Here is a 21,558-nt window from a genome sequence, read left to right as displayed (position 1 = left end):
AAAAAGTTAAAAGAAAAGGTTTATTGATAGCATACATTTGTGAATGAGTTTGCTTGTAATAACGTCATTTAAAAATAATAACAGTCCCATCAGAAGATTTGTGTGACGATGCAGGAGGTAAAATTACAGTCCAGTTGTACCACAAGGTTCCCACACTTACCGCACCTTGACCCATACATTTCCATGACCTTTCCAGTTGTTTATGATGGATAAGGATTTTGTTTAAAAGCCATTCTCCAAACCTCTTGACCCATGTAGGGTCACAGGGATCGCCATTGAATCGCTCAGTTTGATTGATTCATTGAAAAGAGCCATTTCAAAAGAATGATTCACTTACAAACTGGACATACACAACTGTTCAAAAGATTGGGGTCAGTATGTTTAAAAGCTAGGAATGATGCATTAAATTGATCAAAAGTGACAGTAACGACATTTATAATGTCACCAAAGCTTTCTATTTGAAATAAATGCTGCTCCTTTTGACTTTCTATTAATCAAAAAATCCTCAAAAAAATAATAATAATATGAGTTTCCACCATTTTCAACACTGACAGTTGAAATGTTTCTTGAGCAGCGAATCAGCATATTATAATGATTTCTGAAGGATCATTCGACACTGGAGTAATGATGCTGAAAATTCAGCATTGCCATCACAGGAATAAATTACATTTGAAAATTTCAAATAGAAATCCGTTATTTTAAATTGTAATAATATTACTGTTTTTTTACTGTACTTTTAATCAAATATATGCAAACTTGGAGAGACTTCTTTCAAAGACATTTCAAAATCTTTGACCAGTAGTGTAGCTTGAGCGAGTTTTACTCTACACAAAAGCAAAATCTAGTCACACAATATTATTATTCCCTTAATATTTCAACTTTTTCCATGTCTGTGGGAAAAATGTAAACATAAATCACCATTTTCATCTATAAATCTATTTCCCTTGGTGCATTTTGCAACATGGTTGCATATTGTGACCTGGGTGAGTGTAGCTGCTCTGACCCTGAACACTGGGTTTGGATAATCCACTACTGTAAGGCCTCTTATGGACTAATCATAGTTCAGAAAGGCTAGCAGATTGCAGATCGGCGTCCACCTGTTCTCATGCTCTACAGCCAGCATCTAAGACTTAAACTGCCTGGACACAGCGTGTCTTGTGACCTGGGTTGTGATTCTAGCACTCATTTGGTACCCTTAGCAATAGGAAACCAAGAGCGGTAATATTCAATGTTTCTTGTCGCTTTCAGATCCATTCTCTAATACAAATGGCTGAAATGAGCTCCTTAAATGTCAGGACGTGGTTAACACCAGATCACCTGTTTAGGCCACCTTATTAATAAATCCAAAAGCACTATGATGTAGCCTCACATGAGGGTATGAAGCACGGCTGCCCTCAGATTCCTGTTTCTCGGTATGTTCTTCACTGAGCATTTGATAACTTTATAAAATTTAGGGCAGCTGCCCAGGTGGGCAAAGTTCGGTAAGCGGTGTCCAGTCTGGTGACCGTTTTTTGCGCCCCACAGTATTGTGGAGCACCTTTGAAGCACTTCTACTGCCACAGAGTACTGGCCGTTAGTCCACTGTTTCAGCCTGACCAACGTCACAGCCGTAGAGAAGCCGAAACAGTAACGCGAGGTCCCACGGAACACACGTTCCCCTTCGCCGAAATATGCCCCTTCCTCCCAGGAGAGCATGGAGCCGTCCTCTTCACCCATGTCAGCCAGGTTACAGAGGGCCATAAGGCAAGAGCTCTGCAGTGCCTCATTTCCACTGTGCTGGAGAAGAACCGACACCAGTCGTGGGACAGCTCCGAGCCTCAGGAATCGCTCTTGCTGCAAGTCTGGCAAGAAAGTAATCATACTTACATCTCAAACTCCAGGGTCAGCATCAAGATATATGGAGCTAAGCTCTACTTAGGGGCGCCTCAGCTCACTGTTTTTCATCTTAGCCCTCCTAAAAAACTGCAATGAAGTTGCCAGCCTCTTAAAGGGATACACCCAAAAATGAAAATTCTGTCAACATTCCTCTTAGTTCCAAACCTGTAAGCATTCCGTTCTTCTGCGGAACACAAAAGAATGTGTTTGAAGAACATTGGGAAACAAACACACATTGGGAACCCATTTCTTCTTTTGTGCTTCATAGAAGAAAGAAAGTCAATGATATGAGGGCGAGTAAAAGATTATTTTTTTCAGTATCCCTTTAAAAATCTGGTGTGATCTTTCTTCACGTTCTCTGAAAACAGCAGATGCCGCAAGCTATTTAAGGGTTATTTCACTCCGAAACCTGCCAGTAGGTATTTTACAGTTTGTGACATTAAATATTATCCGGCAATGTTCACACACAGCTCTTGAAAGCTCCACTTCTCTATCTCTTATGTGAACACCATCTGTTCCAGTGTAATCATTACAAAAGGCAGGCAAAAACAAACAAACACCATTACCACTGAAAAACATGCATTTTCAAACACTTTCAAAAGTATTGAATGTTAACTATTTTCTGAAACCACTCTTTCTTCTGAGCCACATCATCTCAGATTCAGGTTCAAGGCTGAAATCCTACAACTGCCTCTCATACAGATCAATTGGGGTTCAATACCTTTGTATTCACAGAAAGGGTGCTTCAAATTTAATTAAAATCTGAGTCTTACTCAATGAAATATGACTAATGCCCTTTCACATCAGTACTGCTTTTAAAATCTATGGTTTAGAAGAAAAAAGGGCAAAAGTTCAGGTCCACTCACTGCTGTTATAGCAGATCCTGGCGATGGCCTGGCTAACGTGAAGGAGAAGGTCCTGGTCTTGGCTTAGCAGTAAGGTCACAAGGGCAGACACAATGCCCGTCTCAAAGCATTGCTCTCTCACAGGAGCTAAAGAAGAAATTATAGAATAACAAACAGATTTAGAGCTCATCAACTATAAGTATACAGTTAGATAATGAAAACATTAACATAAACATGTTTATTAACCCAAAAACAGTATACATAAAACATTTGTTCTTACCGTCTCTGGCCAGTTCAGCCACTAGTCTGGCAGTGTGAGTAGTGAGAGTGCTTTTCCTTCTTAAAATCTGAGCCATAACAGGGAGGATCCCGCTTTCTACCACCTGCTCGGATATGCCTTTCTCTAGGGCAGGGAAAATACGTTCATTCTAAACAATCGAGATGCACAACTGTTCAAATGTTTGGGGTCAGTAAAATGCATTATTGTTTTAAACTTAATTACTTATGCTCACTAAGGTTGCTTACAGTTACATAGTAATTTCTGGAAATATTATTACAATAAACAATAGCGGTTTTCTAATTTAATATAATTTAATGTAATTATTCATTCAATGGTAAAGCTGAATTTTCAGCATCATTAAACCAGTCTTCAGTGTCACATGATCCTTCAGAAATCATATGCTGATTTGGCGCTCAAGAAGCCGTTCTTATTACCATTACCAATATTTCACGAGTTCACACTTACAAATAAGTCAGATAGAATAAATGCGTATTTGGCGTGCTGTCCGAGGAGAGGGCTCCGGGCTCGGTATTCGGCCCGAACCCAGAGTACTCCCCCGTATTCCTGGCTGTGAAAGAACAAGCCAAGAGTGAGGAGTCGGGGTGGTGGAGGGATGCTGAAAACTGTCAAGGAAGTTAGATGAGTTGACAGAGTGAATATATATGCTTCCTCTCATGCTGATAGGGTAGACATGGTAATTGTTTGATGAGTTGATTGATTACTTGATTATTTGAACGTGCTCCTCCCGAACTTTGTTAATAAAACATCATTTTTGTTGAAAACATGACTTTTTTTCATGACTTTTTTGTTAAAGTTTAAAAGAACAGTATTTATTTGAACAATCTTTTGTAAAATAAATGTATTAACTGTTTTTTTTTATTATTTTAATGAGCTCTTGGTTAATTAAAAGTACTAAAACTTTCGGTAACACTTTATTTTACAGTGCACTTGTTACATACATAATACACGTTACATAATAATTGCATGCAACTAATTCTAACCAAAACCTTAATCTTAAACATAACCCTATAGTAAGAACATGTTGTTTAATAATGTTGCTCAGTACTTAATGTAGAATTACACTGTAACAAGGACACCTTCAAATAAAGTGTAACCAAAATTTATTTGAATTTTTTTTACTGAGACGAACATTTTTATGGTATTATATATATTACAAACCCAACCCTCTGAAAGACCAACAAATTGCATCAACTGTTTCCAACAAGCTAGACCATTGTCCAGTTGCCCAGAGTGAACATTTGCACTTTCACACAAATTATGTTTCCACAAACTACAGATGTCGCTCACAGCTGGCTATCTGGATGCTTGCGTACAAGTGAACAGTCTGGCTAATCGTTCCTGTCACTCAATGGCTCTCACAAAGACAAACACGGATTAGAGCGTCTCTGTTTTCGTACCTTCTCACAGCCACCCTCGTTGACATAGTAAGTATGTTTTATCACTTATGCCCAAATGATTTATGATAAGCAAGGGATAATGCACAGTGAGCTGGTCAATAATCATAAAATAAACCTGACACTATCATTTCAGTACATAACCATAGAGTGTTGGGATTGACCAATCAGAATCGAGCATTCCAAAAAAGAGGCATAATAACCTGTGATAGTAGCCTCACTGATGTCTAAAGCCAAAGAGTAATTACAATACACACTAAGCAGCTTTCAGACCTCACACAAAGTTCTGGCACATTCTGCATCTAACTAGTTCAAACAAGCTCATAATAATAATAATTGACAACAGTTTCATTTTACTTTCTTTTAATGAAACTACTTTATAAAGGCATAATGTATAAATAAATGTCACAAAATATTATTAAATCCTGTATAATGCTCAGAGGGCATGATTTTTGGTAAACAAGACTCACTTCTTTCTCAAGTTTATTTAGACATGACTTAAGTGTTTAGTTAGACATGTGCACCAATACAACTACAGGTACATTTTTGATCCAGCTCAAATAAATAATCAAAAAATTTTAATATATAACAAAAACATGAAATACTCACTTCTTTCAATGGCAACATTCAGCATTGTCTCCAAATAGGGTTTTAGTTCCTCCTCGACAAGTTCTGTGCTCACACTGATGACCTCTATTGCAACACTTAATGAATCTGAGAGGAAAAGAAAATGTATCAAAATGTACATCCTTCATACAGTTTCTATTGTGTCTGCTGTTACTTACCCTTGGGCGAGCTGGGCAGTGGACGACTGGCCCCCATCTTGTCCATATGTCTGTGTGAGTTTGTGATGACCCGTTTAGTTCTCAGCACTGCTCGTGTCCCAGATTAGGACAGTCTAGACTGTGTTTCTGTTCTAAAAGCTCACACAGCTCCATCTCTTGCTTTGTATCTGTATGTATTTCTCCTTTTTTGTGTCCCCCACCTGCTTTGTTTCTTTCCACTCCGTCGGGTTTGTCTGTGACACAAACTCCTCCCTCCCTCATTTATTTTCTTCCTTTCAATCCCTGTCTCTCCATTGCCTGCTCTGATTGAGACCTTCACTAATGCACTCCAAATCCTCTAACAAAAGCCTCACAGTGGACAGGCCGCCTGTAGGTGACACTGTGAACTGCATAACGCTCACATCAAATGTCACCTAGAGGGCAGAAGAGAGAGTGGAACAACAAACAGACAAACAATGTCATTGGCTGAGCTACAAAACTGACTCCACGGTGAGGATTTCCTCTGCATGCTTGCCAGGGATTCAGAAAAGCTGCTTTGTGGGGGAAATCTTTTGAGGAAACACAAAAGATAACAAAGCAGTTGCACTGAACATAATTGAAAACAAAACAATTAGCTATTATTCATATTTGAGAGGATGTATAAAACCAATAAATGGTAACAAAAAGGCTGCTTCTGGATTGTGTCCGCTCTTCCATGTTTCGTTGTTCAATGAAAATCGTAAGACTGGCTGATTCTCAAAACCCCACACAATTTAAAGTATCATTCCGGCCCGTAGCACAAAGGGTGCGAGATAAGTAACGTGAGATAATGGGTGGATAATGGGCAAAGGGTGCGAGATCATTTTAATACTTAGGGTTAAGGTTTTTTTCAAATCCTTAACCGTAATTATGAGCAATTGAAATTGCAATTCATATATTTTATATTGTACATTTCAGCCATTTGCATTAGAGTGAATACTTCTTTTCTCTGCAAAGCAATAAAAAAAGTGATAAATTACAAAATTGCTTAAAAAAGGTAATGCTTTTAATACAAGCATATGATGAGCAATCTGCAAAACTTACCGAGTACAGGCTACAGTCGTTCACATACACGATCAGACACAAACAGAAAAAGGAAATAAATAGTCCGAAAATCAAACAATGTCCAAGAGAAGATATGTTCTTAGTTTAGAGATAGTAAGACAACAGAATTAAAGAACATTTAAGAGATAAAATACAACATAGTGCTCGAAAAAAAAAAAAATGCTTGCATGCTACTTTAATAGCATACATTTTCTGTGTACATCTGGGTTTTTTTTTTACCACAAACAACAAAACATAAGTTTGAGAGCAAAATGTGATTGGTAAAATATAAATCAAAACATCTGTTGAACACCCTCTCAGACCCATTATATTTTCTTGATTGACTATAGTGAAAAAATCGAAAATAATCAGTCTTCAGAGAAGTGTAACGTTTATAAAACTAACATTTTCTATGAAAATTTTTTTGCACTCAGAATTCACAGTGTCTCTGTGTGCCTCTCAGGCACGGGACGTTACGCAAGACCTGCATTGGTGGGGTTGAGTCCACTGGAAATGGTTTCGTATCCTACAGAGACTAGCGTTAACACGCTGCTCTCCATCTCTGTGGACTGTTGAACCTCAGGAGCAACAGAATCCAGCCGCATCTGTTTTCCTTTCTTCCGTCCCCTTTTGCCCTTTTCTTTAGGTTTGCCGTCTTCCGTGGCAGCTTTGGGCTTGCGGTTGCGTTTCCGAATCCTTCTCACTGGAAGTTCGGGTTTGGGGTCCGTATTCCCAGAGAGGATTCGGATTTGTCGGTCGATAACGTTATCTATGATATCGAGAGCCACGTCCATCATGCCGTTACCAAGCCCATGCGTAACATTGGAGAACAAGCGGGTATTCATGGGGTCGTTAAAAATCTTCCTCATCTCCTCGAGATAGTTCCTGTTTAACGGTAAAAAACAACCAAAATAACTTTTTGGATCAAAGCAGAACCATTTATTGTTCTTTCTACGGGCCTGCTAGTACTTTACCTTGTTTCAATGATTTTTGACCAGTGCTGCACCTGGTTTGTTTCAGGTAGCAACTGTTTAGCCATATTCTCATAATCGACATACTGCAGTGCAAAATCCTTCATGTCTTTGCAAAGGGCCGCTGTGTCACCTGAAAATAATTCAAATGCATGTAGTTATGTACACTTAATAACCTAGTATCTATATTCATTTCATGTTTTGTGTAAAAGGAATGAAAATTTGGTGATCATTTACTCACCATCATATTGTTCCAAACTTGTCTGACTTACTATTTAATCTGCGGAACATAAAAGACCACATTTTTTTGCCCATACAATGAAAGACAATGGGCAAAAAACCCCTCAAACTATCTTCTTTTATGTTCTGCAGAAGAAAGAAAGTCATACAGGTTTGGAACAACAGGAATTCTGAATAGGAATTTTTCATATTTTCAAGTATATGGTCCAGACTTACCTTCAGTTAGTTTGGAAAATGAACTGGACACTGCTGTGTTGGTGCTTGGTGACAGTCCAAAGACATTTAGGGACTCTAAGAGTGTTTTCTTACTAGCCGGACCTCGACTCACTCTTGTGTAGGCAGCCAGAGAGCGGAGAGACATCTTCTCAGGCGGTTCCAATCTCCTCTTCACCTCATCGTATTGGATCTGGTACTTGCGAGCCTTTGAGCTCTTCATGTTAGGGTCCAGCAGGGAGGCTACCTCTGCAAAAGGGACCTGCAGTGAGTTCACTGCACCATCTTGAGACGATGCAGCACTCTGGCCTTCTGACGGACCTTCTGTTGACACATGGCCTTGGGTCGGAATATGAGCCTGTGCTTCCACGTGGCATTGCTGTGGGGTCTGCAGATGTGGAGCAGGCTTGATGTGTGACTGAGTCTGGATGTGAGTTGGCATGTGGATGTGCGACGGGACTGTGTGCGGTACAGCGTGACAGGAGACTTCTTGAGGAACCACGTGCTGTGAGATGATCTGTGCGAGGTTTGGAGGTTGCGGCTGATACATGGTTATAATGGGGTTACTGACAGAGACGTGGACGATATCGCTGTTCTGGGGAACAGCGGACATGTGCATACCTGCAGACGGATCCATCTTTTCCCTCTCACCAGCACAATGATCATCAGCTTATTAATGCAACTTTGTATCTAACAAAAAAGAAAATATTAAGAATGTGTGGTTAAATAAACCGATATATTATGTATACTTTTCAAACAGGTCAACATAAAACACTTAAGTAATGTGATGTGAAATAGGATATTCAATCAGACTAAATTAAGGGCAGACTTTCACAGCAATCGATTTGATTGAGAAAAGTATATGAAAGATGGTGAGGGGTTGAAAATAAGAGCTGAAAAGGAACGTTTTTCAGAGGTGGAGCAAAGTTTCTCGTTTTTGATGAAATTTTATAAATGCAAAAAATTTAGGAACATGCATTAGGAAAGTAAACTAAATAGTCAATTTTCATTCAGTGTTGACTGAAATTGAAAATTGAAAAAATAAATGTCATTTAAATTTGCCAATTTCATAGCCTTTTTGGTAGCATTAAGACATTTCTATATTTTGTCAAATAATTTTTTTTCAATGCCGCAAGAACAAGATGTTTACATTTTTTAACAACATTAGCTGCTGGACAAAAAAATAAGTTACTTAAATGTCAATGCTTTTACATGTTTTCCAAAGGTTTATGTATATTTAAAAAAAAATTTTTTTTTAGCAAATGTAAGAAATTTGATTTGCAAAGAGCCCAATTCTTCTTATGTGTATTAATTTATTTAATGTGAATTAATTCGTAATCGTAAATAGTAAACAAATGCAGAATTGTTTCTTTTTCCAGTGCACAAATTCAATATTTTCTTTAATTTGATGCAAAATTTGTTTTGCATTTTCCATGCTTTGTCCCTACCCAAAAAACTCTTGCTGAAAAAAAGAGAGACCGAACAAATATAATTTCTCCTGACCTTACGGTTACATTGATGGTTTAAAACATCAACATTATCATATATTTCGTCAAATATACAGGTGAGAAGTCTGAGAACATGACCCACATTACTTTTTTTTTTTTTTTTTGACAGCGTCACCTCTGCGCGAGACGGCTGAACTTTGAAGCGCGTGCTTGTGAGCGCGCGGCGGTATGTCTTTTCCAAACACTCTTGAGTATTGAACATTAAAACTAACCGGTAAATAAAACTGGGCTGCAACACATGCATTTGATAAAGCATGAGTATGTGATTTAATGTAGCGTTTACTTCACATAAGAGAAAGCTTATACACATAAAGCCTGCATAAGTCAGTGTTGACTTTGAGAGGAATGATAATCTACTTGTTTTGATCAACAGTAGGACAGGCCAAAGCCACCATCATGTTTGAAACTTGATATTCCACCGTATTCATGTTCTCAAAAGCGTCCAAACCACCGTTTTATTCGGACTGTTCTGGTTACGAACGCTAACCTTGAATCAGACGCAAGTTACCGACAGCATTCTTACTTACCGCTCAATGGTTAGAGTCGTATTTAAACCTTACTGATCCTAGAACAGTCCATGGCGAACCGCTCGAAGATCTCCTTCTTCACCGATCCTATTTCGGCGGGTTGCAAATCAGCAGACGGGGCACAGGCGCCATAGCTGCCAAAGGTCGTACGCTCATTGGCCAATGTTCCTGTCAATCATGTTCTCTGGAAGCGCTTATTCGTGGAGACCTGTGTAAGTCATGTTACGTCAGAGAAAAGAGGCGGAATATCCGGAGCTTAGAATGGTAGGACCACAGTCTATGGGTAGGACGTGAACAATGCTTCCAGGTGTCTCCCTGTTTGTTACATAATGTTTTTGACAAAAGCAAGCAGTGCATTTGAATTGGTGTAACTGTGAATGTCATCAGAAGTGATGAAATACGATCAAGTCAAGGTTAATTTCCATTAAACAGTAAAAAAAAAACATTAAATTAGTTGCCATGTTTAAATAATAGCTCGCTTCTTTGCACTGCAGTGTATCGATCACAGCTTGCTTTTCTTAAATGTAATAGGAACTTTACCACAGAAACGCATTCTTGGTCACTGGATGTTATTTTGTATACAGTTCACTACTTGTTTTCTGCACTAGATGGCAGTATTTCTTCTCAAATGGCTTTATTTCACCACCTCTAATGATCTCATTAGATGCTGCCCATCCCAAAGCTGCAATGTTTATTTGCTATTTCAGCTAGTTGGACAATTAGTCTTAAGTGCTAATTATTAAAGCCAAACCCATTATCTTGATAATCTTGCTAGTGGAAGAGAGATTTAGGAGACCAGGGAGCTATTAATGAGAGTATTTGTTTAGAGATTTTTCCATGGGAAGAGAGGTGATGTCTCTCCATTTTCTGTTGTTGCCTCATGACACAAAGAATTCATGTATCTGCCCATTATCAATTGGTCACAAATGAAGTGTCAGCACAGGAGGCGCAAGGGGACCAGAGATGGAGAGACGGGTGTAATATGTGCTGGAAAAGCACAAATATCTCCTCCTTCAGCAACCTCTGCATCAGGCGTGTCAGGTCAGATTGACATATAAATCAAAGGTCTGCCAGGACTCATTACTTTTGGTCTTTTATATGCCCAGGCTATAAATCATGCACGTTTACATGCATCAAATTAAAGACTTTGTATGCATTTTTGAAGCTGATGTTTTAGCTTATTTTAGAGGAGGGGTTTGTTATTTTTCTTTGATCAGCAGACAAAAGCCCTCTGTGGTGATCTTGTGAGTGGATGCAAAAAGATTTTGAATACGCTGCAAAAATGAATGCAATTGAATAGGCATTCGCAATGTTTGTTGCCTATCTATCTATCTATCTATCTATCTATCTATCTATCTATCTATCTATCTATCTATCTATCTATCTATCTAATCATATTTAACTGGTTATTTGCCTTAATGAAGCAAATCAGTTTCATTCTCATTCTAAACTTCTTTATTGTGAAACAAGATTGATGCTTGGTACATTAGTAATGTGGTAAAGATCCTTCATTAACAGAAGAACAACCCTTCTCGCATCTTCGACAGCATGTGCCACTTCAAACGCTATCTTACAACAGCATCCAGAGTGCCTGCGGCAGCCAATGCTAAACGTTCTGCTGTTCTCCCGCTGCCAAACTCTAGGGAAGGATACAGATAGAGGAAACAAGGATGTCTAAGTATTTTAGCATTCAACTAAATATTTAACTGAATAAGGAAGTATATATCATGTTGGAAATCTGAAATGAAATTCAGAAAAGTAGAACACACAAGGTTTGCATTCTCTTTTTGTGTGTGAGTATGACAGTTAAATTAACATGCTAAATGTGATGATAAACATAACAGACAGATTGACTACAGATTATGTAAAAAAAAAAAGTTCCAAAACACGATGCTAGAGAACTGGTGCATAACGTAATAGTTCAGACATGTCTGATTAAGCCAAATTGTTGATACAAATATCTAATATCTAGCGCTATCTCACCTGCTTGTGGTGTGTGATTTGTGAACTCATTGAAACTGCTAGTCTTTAAAGGAAAGTTTTGTTGTCATTTACTCAACAAGTAACACTTTAATTAATAATGAGCAGCACATTTAGTTTGTTACATTATTGATCAAACCTTTGTCAACGTTAGTTAACCCCGTATGACATGTTCCTGGATCAACATATTTTGTTGATCCTGGAATAACATTCCTGTCCTAAAATTTAGTCCATATCCCTACCCCTAAACCTAATTCTACCCATAACTTTTCCCTAAAATCAGAGTGAAATGATAGGTGAATATCACTGATGTTGAAGCACTTCACCCTGGTTCTAAGCCTAAACTTGACATAAACTGTAAACTTGTCCCTCAAATCTGATTGGTTGATTAGAAAGTTGTTCCAGGATCAACAAAGACGTTGATCCAGGAACATGTGGTACTTGATGAAATCACGTTCACCATAGCCTGATTTATTTATTTATTTATTTATTTTTTAAGTGGAGCCGTTTACCTTTAGAGAAAATCTAAAATAAAGTTTGCATATGTCTTGTTTGTTGAGTATCATACTTGATACACCAGGCTTTTATGGCTCATATAGTATGACAGGAATATGGAGTTAATACTCGAGGAGGAAAAAAAAAACACCTCAATTTTATTCATTGGCCCAAACGAACTAATGCAATTTTGCTGATATTTACATGGCCAAAAAGTGCAATGAAATTCTGATAGCTTGTAATGTAAAATTGACAAGATACTTATAATAGTATAGTAGAATAGTTCTCACTCTTTATTTCCAAATAATGTTATATTCAGACTATATATTTAAAAGCTGAGTTTTATGATCAAACCTTTGTAATTTGTATTGTGTGGAACAAATTAATGTAATGCAATGCAGTGATGATTGAGACGTACTATAAATAAAGGTTCCCCAATATCCTGATGTATCAGGTATAATACTCGCATTTTAATTTTTTTCTTTTGATTTCTTGCAATACTACTAAAAATATAACATGTATTCTTACATTTACTTTATAAAAAATAGTGAACAACCCGGAGGTGGATATTTTTCAATTATACTAAAAGCCTTTATACTTGCTAAAACCAATCAGACAAAATCAATCACGGCCAAAGTTTTAATCATGCTAATAATTTAGAGGCCTATAGAAACATGATACTGTAAGATTTATAGTGTTAATAAAATATAAATGCTCAATGTCCTATTTTAATGTTGAAATGAACATTAACTGAAATTAATACATGTTTTAGAAGTAAGTAGAAGTATTTTTTCATTGTTAGTTCATGTTAACTAATGTAACATTAACATATGGAATCTTATTGTAAAGTGTTACCACTCCAAACTCATATTACTTTCTTTCTTCTGGAATATTAAAGGAAATGTTCAGCAAAATATGAATGCTGCTCTTTACTTTACAATGAAAGTGGATGGTGACCATAGGCTGTCAAGCTTCAAAAATGACAAATAAGGCTCAATTATGTACATATACAGTAAGTGCATGACTTTATGAAAAAAGTGCTTGAGTTATATACCTCTTTTATGTAGATTTTTTGGAGCATTACAGCCGCCGGTCACAAATTTCTCTATTTGTCTTCCATGGAAGAAACAATGCACAACATAAAGGTCAACAAATATTCATATTTGTGTGAACTATCACTTTAATATCTGTTAACAGTATATGCAGAAGGAAAAAAGAGAGGCTTATGCCATTCTTCTTTCTCATCTGTTTCCATACCAACTGAATGTGGATTGGCTGCTGTAGAGGCGGTTAATGGAACTGAGAGATGATGCCTCTGGGTAAAGAAGTTATGATAGACAGACAGAACCCTCAAATCTGTGAGGGGATGTGGATTTTTGTGTGGCTGTGTAAAAAAGGAAATACCATACAAAGCACTATGACTCACTGGTGTATTTGTTGCCAATATAAAACATGGGCCAAAAAAAGGGCCATGGCGAAAATGTAGTCTATTTTGTAGTCTTTTAATGGTCACAACCATTTGAATCACAAGTCAATTAGCAAGAATTGCACAAATATTGTAGATGAAACTTAGCACAGAATAGCCTTCCCCTTTTGTTTACCGTGTGGGTAAACTTGCAGACAGCTTTTACAGGAAGAAGAGTCAGTGTTGTTCCACTCAATGGTAATGGCTTCAAACATTTCATAGTTGAAAAATGTCTCCCAGACCAGTTAGTTTGAGTTTAATGTGAGACCAAATATTAAAATCTGGACTCTGACCAGGAAAAACATGACCCTGATGGACTTGTTCTCAAGCTACTTCTTGGTTGTCTTTGCAATTTGGGAAGGAGCGGTGTCTTGTTGAAAAATAACATCTGATCATTCCTCTTTAGATAACAGCTTTTCAATTGTGGGAAGCAAAGCCATTCTGCAATATTCTCTTCTACTCCAAACCATTAAATAACTTCACAGTGAAGTAGCTCACCAATACCAGCAGCTAAAAAGGTTTTCCCACACAATGACTCTTCCTCAATGGACGCTTCACTGTGGTATAGCATTTATTATTATATTTATTACCAGATTTTCAAAGACATCACTCTGGAGCATCACCATGCAGCTCGTGTTTTGCCCAGTAGTGTACTTTCTATGCTATCTCTTTTAAAATTGTCCTTTTAAATGTCATTTCTATACAATGCCACTTTCAGGTTATTACTTTCTCTTTCTACCCCCCCCCCCCCCTTCCCCTCCCCCCTAATGACCCAATTTTTTCAGAGAGCACAAAGACAATTGTCTCTTAAAAATCCTTAAATATGCTGTGAGTGTTGGATGTACTGCTGGCAGTTTAACCATTGTGTTGCCATGACAACACCGCATCCATCAAAGTGGTGCACCAGTAAAATTCTTGTTTCCCCCATTACAACCACAGATCATCATGTATCAGGTGTCTCTGCGGCAACACGACTGTAAAACACGTCAGTGCCAATGATCAGGTCATGAGTGTGGCGGGAGAAAGGGAGGATTGAGAGGGTAATGTATGCGTGCTTGTGTGGGTGCGAAGACTCCGTGGGTGACTTTGCATGCCAGTTTCAGAAGGTCACTCATGCTGGGCTTCCCAGCTGTATGGCTTTATTATTATGAGCAAACATGAATCAACTAAATCTATTATGCTCTGCTCTATTTGTTTTTATAGAGAGTAATTGAACTCATGCTATCCCATAAATGCTATAGAGTGCATGGCTGTTTCATCTAATATATTGCATCAATGCATTTCATAAATATTCTTGGACTTTTATGGTTTCCATGGAATAATAGTTTTCTCTTGGTTTCCATGTGAAATAATGCTTAGATGTAACTTTCTAAATTGTTCCGTTTTCTGGAAATATCCATAAACTTTTTCGACTAATGGGTGCATTAATCACGATTAGCCTATTTGTGAGGAAATTCTGTTGATTCTGAAAATCTGATTCTGTTCTTCCCATCCGAAACCCACACAAAGAATTAATTGCCTTAATTTTTCTCCCCTCTAAATCTTAGCTCCAGTTTATAACGTTCACTCTGCTGATTTTATTCAAAATCCCTCCAGGTCTTTTTCTTTTTGAAAATTCAGACCTAGTCACCTCTCTACTGTTGCATGCAAAACAAACATTTGTTGAGAGAAATCACTTTCCTATGTTTATGCACGTTTAGAGGGTAAACGTACAACAATGCACAAAATAATCTCTTAATAAAGCAAATTGGCTGGAGGTTATTAATTAAAGGATAATTTTATTCAGTTTAACTTTATTTATAGCACTTTTAGCAGTAGAGATTGTCTTAAAGTGGTTAGACAAGGACTAAAACCCCCATCAGTGGGACACAAACTCATGCATAAAAACTCTAAAAATGCAGAGAGAGACTAATTCTCTTCTGGTCAGCATGGTGAATTAAAAATTGAGTCAGTCATCCTGTTTACCTGAAGGAATAGTTATTTAAAGATGCTGTAACTTAAGTGCTATTTTTAACACACAAAATGTCCCTAGTATCTGATAGGTCCCATGTGTTCTGAGAAATCAAACTTCTCTCTGTGACATCCTTAGGCTCTGTGAACAGCAAACTGAGTAAAATGACACATGCTATAGGCTTTTTATAAGTTGTCATTCTCTCTAAAAAGTTTAACATCCAGCTTTGCTCTCCATGGAACATGATTCATGGGAGATGATGGCTGCGTCCTAAATCACATACTCTCTTGAGTAGGTACTTATTTTGAATAAGTAATTACTTGATACACATTCTAAAAAAATTGTGTTCTATAGTATGAGTGTGTGTAGTAATCTGGACATAGGCCTACTATTGACATGTCGTCAGTATCACGTGACCAACCAGCGTCAGTTGCATCGCTTCACTGCCATTCATAAATCCGTGGCCTCATGGGACAGTAAAGTCATATGCACATCATATGCACACTTAAGAATCTCGCTGGAAAAAGGTAGTCAGGGTACTTTATGAATTCGGACATACTTATTTTGTCGCATACTGTTTTTCGCCTACTATATAGGGAAAGTATGCGATTTCAGACGCAGCCTTGAGAGAAGTAGCAATTTGTCTGAATCGGACCGTTTCAATGATTCAGTTGATCCGATTCACAAAATCGATCTGCATGATTCGATCACAACTCAAACTGACTCTGTTCTAAAGTTCAACTCAGTCAACATTGAATGTACAATCAGTGAATAATTACTTATTTCCTATTCCTCACAGCACTGTTGTGTGGCACCATGAGTTAGGCCTAATAACCACCGTTTTGAGTTTTAGGCTACTACACATTGTGAACTAGGCCTACTTCATAATTTATTTTCTAGGTCTACCTATTTTGTAGGAAAATTTAATAGCATAGCCTAACTAAACAATAATGTATTTATTATGTATAGCTGTAGGCTATATTTCACACATAATCATTAAGATATTATTAGTTATGTGCAGTATTTCAATTGTTCATTTAGGCACATATCTCACAAATTGCTTTCACTTGTTATTTGTTAATTATCATTATTATGATTGTGTTGGCAGGTTTGCACTAAGGCAGCAGTGACGCCCAGTTTATTGGCTGCTGGTTCATCAGTGCGGCGCGCGCGTGGTGCGTGAGCGCTTGGAGACGTAGGGCTGCGCGTGGGTCGCTACGAGGGGTGTGTGCGTCTGTGACACTAGGCTACTCCACAACACCGATTAGACATCACATATCAACCTACGGCGGGCCACGGAGCATCGCATCACTCACCGTGGAAACCAACGCTCTTAAACGGCATCCGCGCAGTTGTGCCATTCAAACCGTTCGGGCAGCGCTCATTCGCGAATACACCCTGCTCCGGAGGTGGCTTCTAACACCGTACAATGACACTGACCCACAGCCGCAGATAGGGATGGGTCCAAGAGTGTGGAGGATGCTCGCGCTGCTCGGGGTGTTTGCAGTCTTTCTGGAGGTAAGATGCGCCTTTAGGGCTGTTCAGTAATATAGCTTGGGACAAAAGCCTAAATAGCTTTATTCCATTTGCTAAGACCATGTTTGCTTTTTTACGTGTTCTTATTTGTATTGCTTTGAGCCGGTAACATTAATGCAGCATGATTTCAAAGTGCACCTTTTTTGGTCAAATCTAGTTCAGCATTTAACATTTGTCATTGTGCAATAAAGCACTCACATGCTGTTTAATGGATTCAAGCAAAGCCACCTTTCTCTAATAGAGGATCTGACATGCTTTAGGGAGGAAATATCGCTGAAACGATACACCGTATATATGGAGAATAATTAGACGTTTTAATTCAGTTATCATTTTTGTTTTTTGTTTTCTTTATTAAATGCATAAAGACCAGTGCTTGCAAACCACAATAATTCCGTGGAAAAAAATACAGCACATTGACCCATATTCTGCTTAAGATTAATGAGTTTGATGAGTGTGCTAGAACAAAAATGATTGACCCAAACACGTAATGGTTTCATTACATTTCATTTCAAGAATTCAGTATAAAAATAGTTTGAAAAGAATGACCGATATTTTTGGGGGGTTCTAGAGCATATCTACACATAGGAGTCTCAAAACTCAGCTCAGCACAGAAGACAAAGAAACATCCAGTTGTGAAAGATTAGACAGAATAATGCTTTGAACAACACTTTTTTTTTTTTTTTTGTATTAACATCTGCATAATCATTCCTAAATGCCTCAGGTTTTTTCTTTTTTTCTTTTTTTTCAGCATAACATAAAGAAATAGGCATCATTGTTATTCAACAGCTAGATAATTGTACCTTCATCTCAGTTCACATACTGAGCTGGACTATCTTAACATCTGTTTGGGCGGTGAAACAACAGCACTAGGGGAAGGAATTAATGAGTAATATGACTGCCGTGCTCCATTAGAGACTTTATGCTCCTCTTGATTATGAAAATTTTACAGCACCAACAAATCTGTTGAAAGGCTTTGCTCCTGAGATGGTGTAATACAGCGGATTGATTTTATATATCTGCATGCATTTTAAAATGTGCATCTGCAATTAGACTCCTGAGATACAGAGCAGCAGCACACTTGATCAGTGCTATATGCTAGACATCAAGGTTGTTGTGTGCCTTCCTCTGTTTGCAGCTGTCGTTAAGACACACCTGGTCATATGTTCACACATCTGTGTTATACTCCATTACCACATTCTGTTCCTTGTATAAGTGTCATTTGAGATCGAAAAAACAAAGATGCTGCTTAAATCAAGGGCTTTTTGATGTGTGTTTTGCTATTTCAGGGAAAGGAACATAATCAAGGCCAGTGTCAGTTGCTGCTGTGGAATGAGAATGACAGATGCAATTACGGCCGTAACTGACCGGAGTGTGTTGATATGAGCATAAATATTAGGATGCATAACTGGAGCTCGTTATCTATAATGCAATTACCCCTGCTGGTGGTGCTAAACCCCCAGATCAGTTTATTGGTCGTAAATTAATGAAGTAAATCAATACCATGTTTTCATCTAAATGACTGTGCAATGCAGCATAGAAGCAAAAGGGTTTCAAAGGAATGGTTTCTCTCGAAAAATATTTTTTAAATGTATTATTTACTCACCCTCATGTCTTTCTAAACCTGAATGGAACCCAAAAGTTTAACAGAATGACTGGTATGCTCTCTTCCATGCAACGAAAGGGCTTTCAAGCTCAAAAAGCATCATAAAAGTGGTCCATGACTCATGCTGTTTATTCTACTGTATGTAAGACTTCTGAAGCCATTTTATAGCTTTGTGTGAGAACTGGACAGGAATTTAAGTCACTGAAAATCTTGCATTGAGATTATTGCTTGGGAACCATCATTCTCTGTCATTATGTATAAAAAAGGCAGCTTGGTCTTTCTGCTATAAATAACTCCTTTTGTGTACTCAGATAAAAGAAAATCATACTAGTTTTGAAAGACATGAGGGTGAGTAAATGATGACAGAATTGTTCGGTGAACGATTCCTTTATATATTTTTTGAAGAACTGGTACATACAAGCGATGTTTACTTGAAATATTCTTAAGGGTCAATGATGAATGCTAGGTCAAATTTAGGATTACAAGCTGCATGGTTTCTGGTCCTCAGTGAGAAATCAGTCAGGAGAATAGTGTCCAATTGGTTCTGGAAAACTCAACCGTTTATAGCTGTTTTCCTGCTTCACTGAAATCTCTCATTGCATTTCAAGTCACAGAAGCAGCTTTAGTTCCTTCTTGCTGCCACAATGATGCTCTATCAGCAATCCTCAGATTTCTAGGGTGTACTCAACCTTGACAGCTGCCCAAATTTGAGATGAATGTTTTGAAAACCCAGTGCCAGATTTGATCACTGTATTAGTAGCTTGGTGTTCAACTAAATATTGAGGAGTTAATGTAAATCAGGACAATTAAAGCATATTGTTGTAGCATTGTTTGCAGAGTCATCTTAAGTCTTTGTGAAACTGTTAGGCAATTAAGTATTTACCATATATTCACAATAAATAATGTTAAAATAATATTGGGAAGATTTTAATGTGCATTTTATTTGACTATATGTTTTAAAGAGTGTATCATCAGATTATAGTTTCATGATTATTCTTTGTCTCATGACTTATGATGAGAGTATTAAGACGTTTTAATAGCATTTATGATTTGTATTAGCTTGAGTCGGTACGTTCGATTCATTTCCATGAATCCAGTAAAAATCCTGTTCATTTTTGTGAATCATCCATTCAAAATGCATTAATTTGCACCATATGGTGGCTTTTTTTTTTTTTTTTTAAATGATAAAATCATTTAAAGGAAATGTACATGTACAACATTATTAAATAACAGTTTTGTGTTTAGTGAAAAACATGCTAAGATTATTTTCGTATTAAAACCACTTATATATAGTGTGGAAAGGGCATTTTTCGCTTTTACCCAATCCTCTCTTCCATTGTAAAACAGCAGTTACCTTTAAAGATTAAGATGATAACTCATCTCCTAATTGCTCTTCAGTCGCAGTGCAGAACGAGAAAACGCAGAAATAAAATGTCAGTTAAAATATGAACAGATATTATCTTTGTTGCTTGTCAGGAGGGACTCTCACAGCTTCCTCTGAGCCAGGCAGAAACGGAACGCACCGCTGTTCAAATGTGTGTCACGTCTTAGAAGATAAAACTTCACTTTTCTAGAAAAACAGACACTTTAGTGTTCCGAACAAATCAATTCATAATTCTGTCAGCTTTCTGCATTTGAACTCTGTTTCCTTTTCCCTCTCTGTAGGTGAATGGTGATGACAGCTACCTGAATGCAGTGCAGAATACAGGTGAGCCAATATGTGTCCTCTTTGTTTTAGACCCCAATTACATCTGCTATTAACATTCATTCTGGAAGATCCAATACATTTAAAGAGAGTCCAAAAGCTTTTGTGATGATCACTCCACCACATTCAGTGGTGGTCAAAAATGCATGTGACCCAACTGCATGTGTAGTGTAAATACTAACCAATCCTAATGTGTCTGAGGCCACATTAAATAACTGCCTATTCATCACCACTATGCTAAAATAAGAGTTTTAAACTTTGTTTCTGAATTAAATGAAAACATTTGCCAAAGCATAAATTGATGATTATATGCAGTGACAAACTATTTGATTAGCATAAATGCTAAATGAAAATTAATAAACAGATCATAAAGCATCTTGAGCTTATGTATAGTATTTACTGTGTACATAGTATATAATAACTGTGCATTTTGCTCAAAATGTTATTAGTGACTGACAAGAATTAAATTTAAGTGTATTTGAAAATGTGGTGTGCAAATATTGCTGAACTTTATTAATATGCAGTACCATACAATTTATTTGTGATATAATTTGTCATGAAATCAGAGACACTCCATTCAGAAACACACGTAGTAACACATTTGAGGTGCGTGAAAAAAACGGATAAATAGTTTTCATCTGGCAACTTGTGATTGGATCACCCCAAATGAATGTTAATTCCAGGTGTAAACTGGGCATTAAAGGGACAGTTCACTCAAAAATGAAAATTCTATCATTACTCACCTTCATGTCGTTCCGAACCCGTAAGACATTCGTTCATCTTTGGAACACAAATGAAGATCTTTTTGATGAAATCTGAGAGCTTTCTGTCCCTCCATTGACAGCTACGCAACTACCACTTTGATGCTTCAAAAAGTTCATAAAGAGATTGTAAAACTAATCCATATGGATTGAGTGGTTAATTCCAAATTTTCTGAAGAGACTCAATTGTTTTATATGATGAACAGATTGAATGTAGGCTTTTATTCACATATAAACATTGATCAGCAAACATAAGACAGAAGCTCAACCGAATCTGCCTGATGCGTGAGAACAAACCTCTTACTGAAGCTCAAACACGCTGCGTAACATGAGATTGAACC

At 37.4% G+C, this 21,558-nt stretch overlaps 3 protein-coding genes across 5 annotated transcripts in view; 1 reads left to right on the top strand and 2 right to left on the bottom strand.

Moving 5' to 3' along the window:
- Positions 1–4: 4 nt before the first annotated feature.
- On the bottom strand, positions 5–5,556 carry LOC308706662 (rap1 GTPase-GDP dissociation stimulator 1-B). The gene is made up of 5 exons (XM_081392436.1): positions 5,201–5,556; positions 5,025–5,129; positions 3,001–3,123; positions 2,742–2,867; positions 5–1,841 (listed from the first exon to the last, which is right to left on the bottom strand). The coding sequence occupies exons 1-5, from the start codon at positions 5,244–5,246 to the stop codon at positions 1,366–1,368; spliced, it is 876 nt and encodes a 291-aa protein (XP_081248562.1). The 5' UTR covers positions 5,247–5,556; the 3' UTR covers positions 5–1,365.
- A 462-nt stretch (positions 5,557–6,018) lies between these two features.
- On the bottom strand, positions 6,019–10,334 carry LOC308706659 (uncharacterized protein). Its single transcript, XM_081392433.1, has 4 exons — positions 9,722–10,334; positions 7,690–8,376; positions 7,237–7,366; positions 6,019–7,147 (listed from the first exon to the last, which is right to left on the bottom strand). Exons 2-4 carry the CDS (start codon positions 8,321–8,323, stop codon positions 6,736–6,738), a joined length of 1,176 nt encoding a protein of 391 aa, XP_081248559.1. The 5' UTR covers positions 8,324–8,376; positions 9,722–10,334; the 3' UTR covers positions 6,019–6,735.
- The window catches only part of LOC308706657 (neurotrypsin), a 41,726-nt gene continuing 30,110 nt past the window's right edge, over positions 9,943–21,558 (top strand). Inside the window, exons 1-3 of one of the 3 annotated variants that reach the window (XM_081392429.1) lie at positions 9,943–9,985; positions 16,721–17,130; positions 20,417–20,459. In XM_081392429.1, coding sequence (XP_081248555.1) covers positions 17,071–17,130; positions 20,417–20,459 — 103 coding nt within the window. In that variant the 5' untranslated portion in view covers positions 9,943–9,985; positions 16,721–17,070. Of the gene's footprint in view, positions 9,986–10,503; positions 10,763–16,720; positions 17,131–20,416; positions 20,460–21,558 lie in introns of those variants that run through there. The other 2 variants (XM_081392430.1, XM_081392431.1) reach the window with 2 other exon arrangements.

This window comes from Scardinius erythrophthalmus, assembly GCF_964197995.2.
Source record: "Scardinius erythrophthalmus genome assembly, chromosome: 18".
Taxonomy (NCBI): Eukaryota; Metazoa; Chordata; class Actinopteri; order Cypriniformes; family Leuciscidae; genus Scardinius; species Scardinius erythrophthalmus.
Note: the sequence above shows the minus strand (reverse complement) of the source record. Positions and strands in the feature narration are given on the sequence as shown.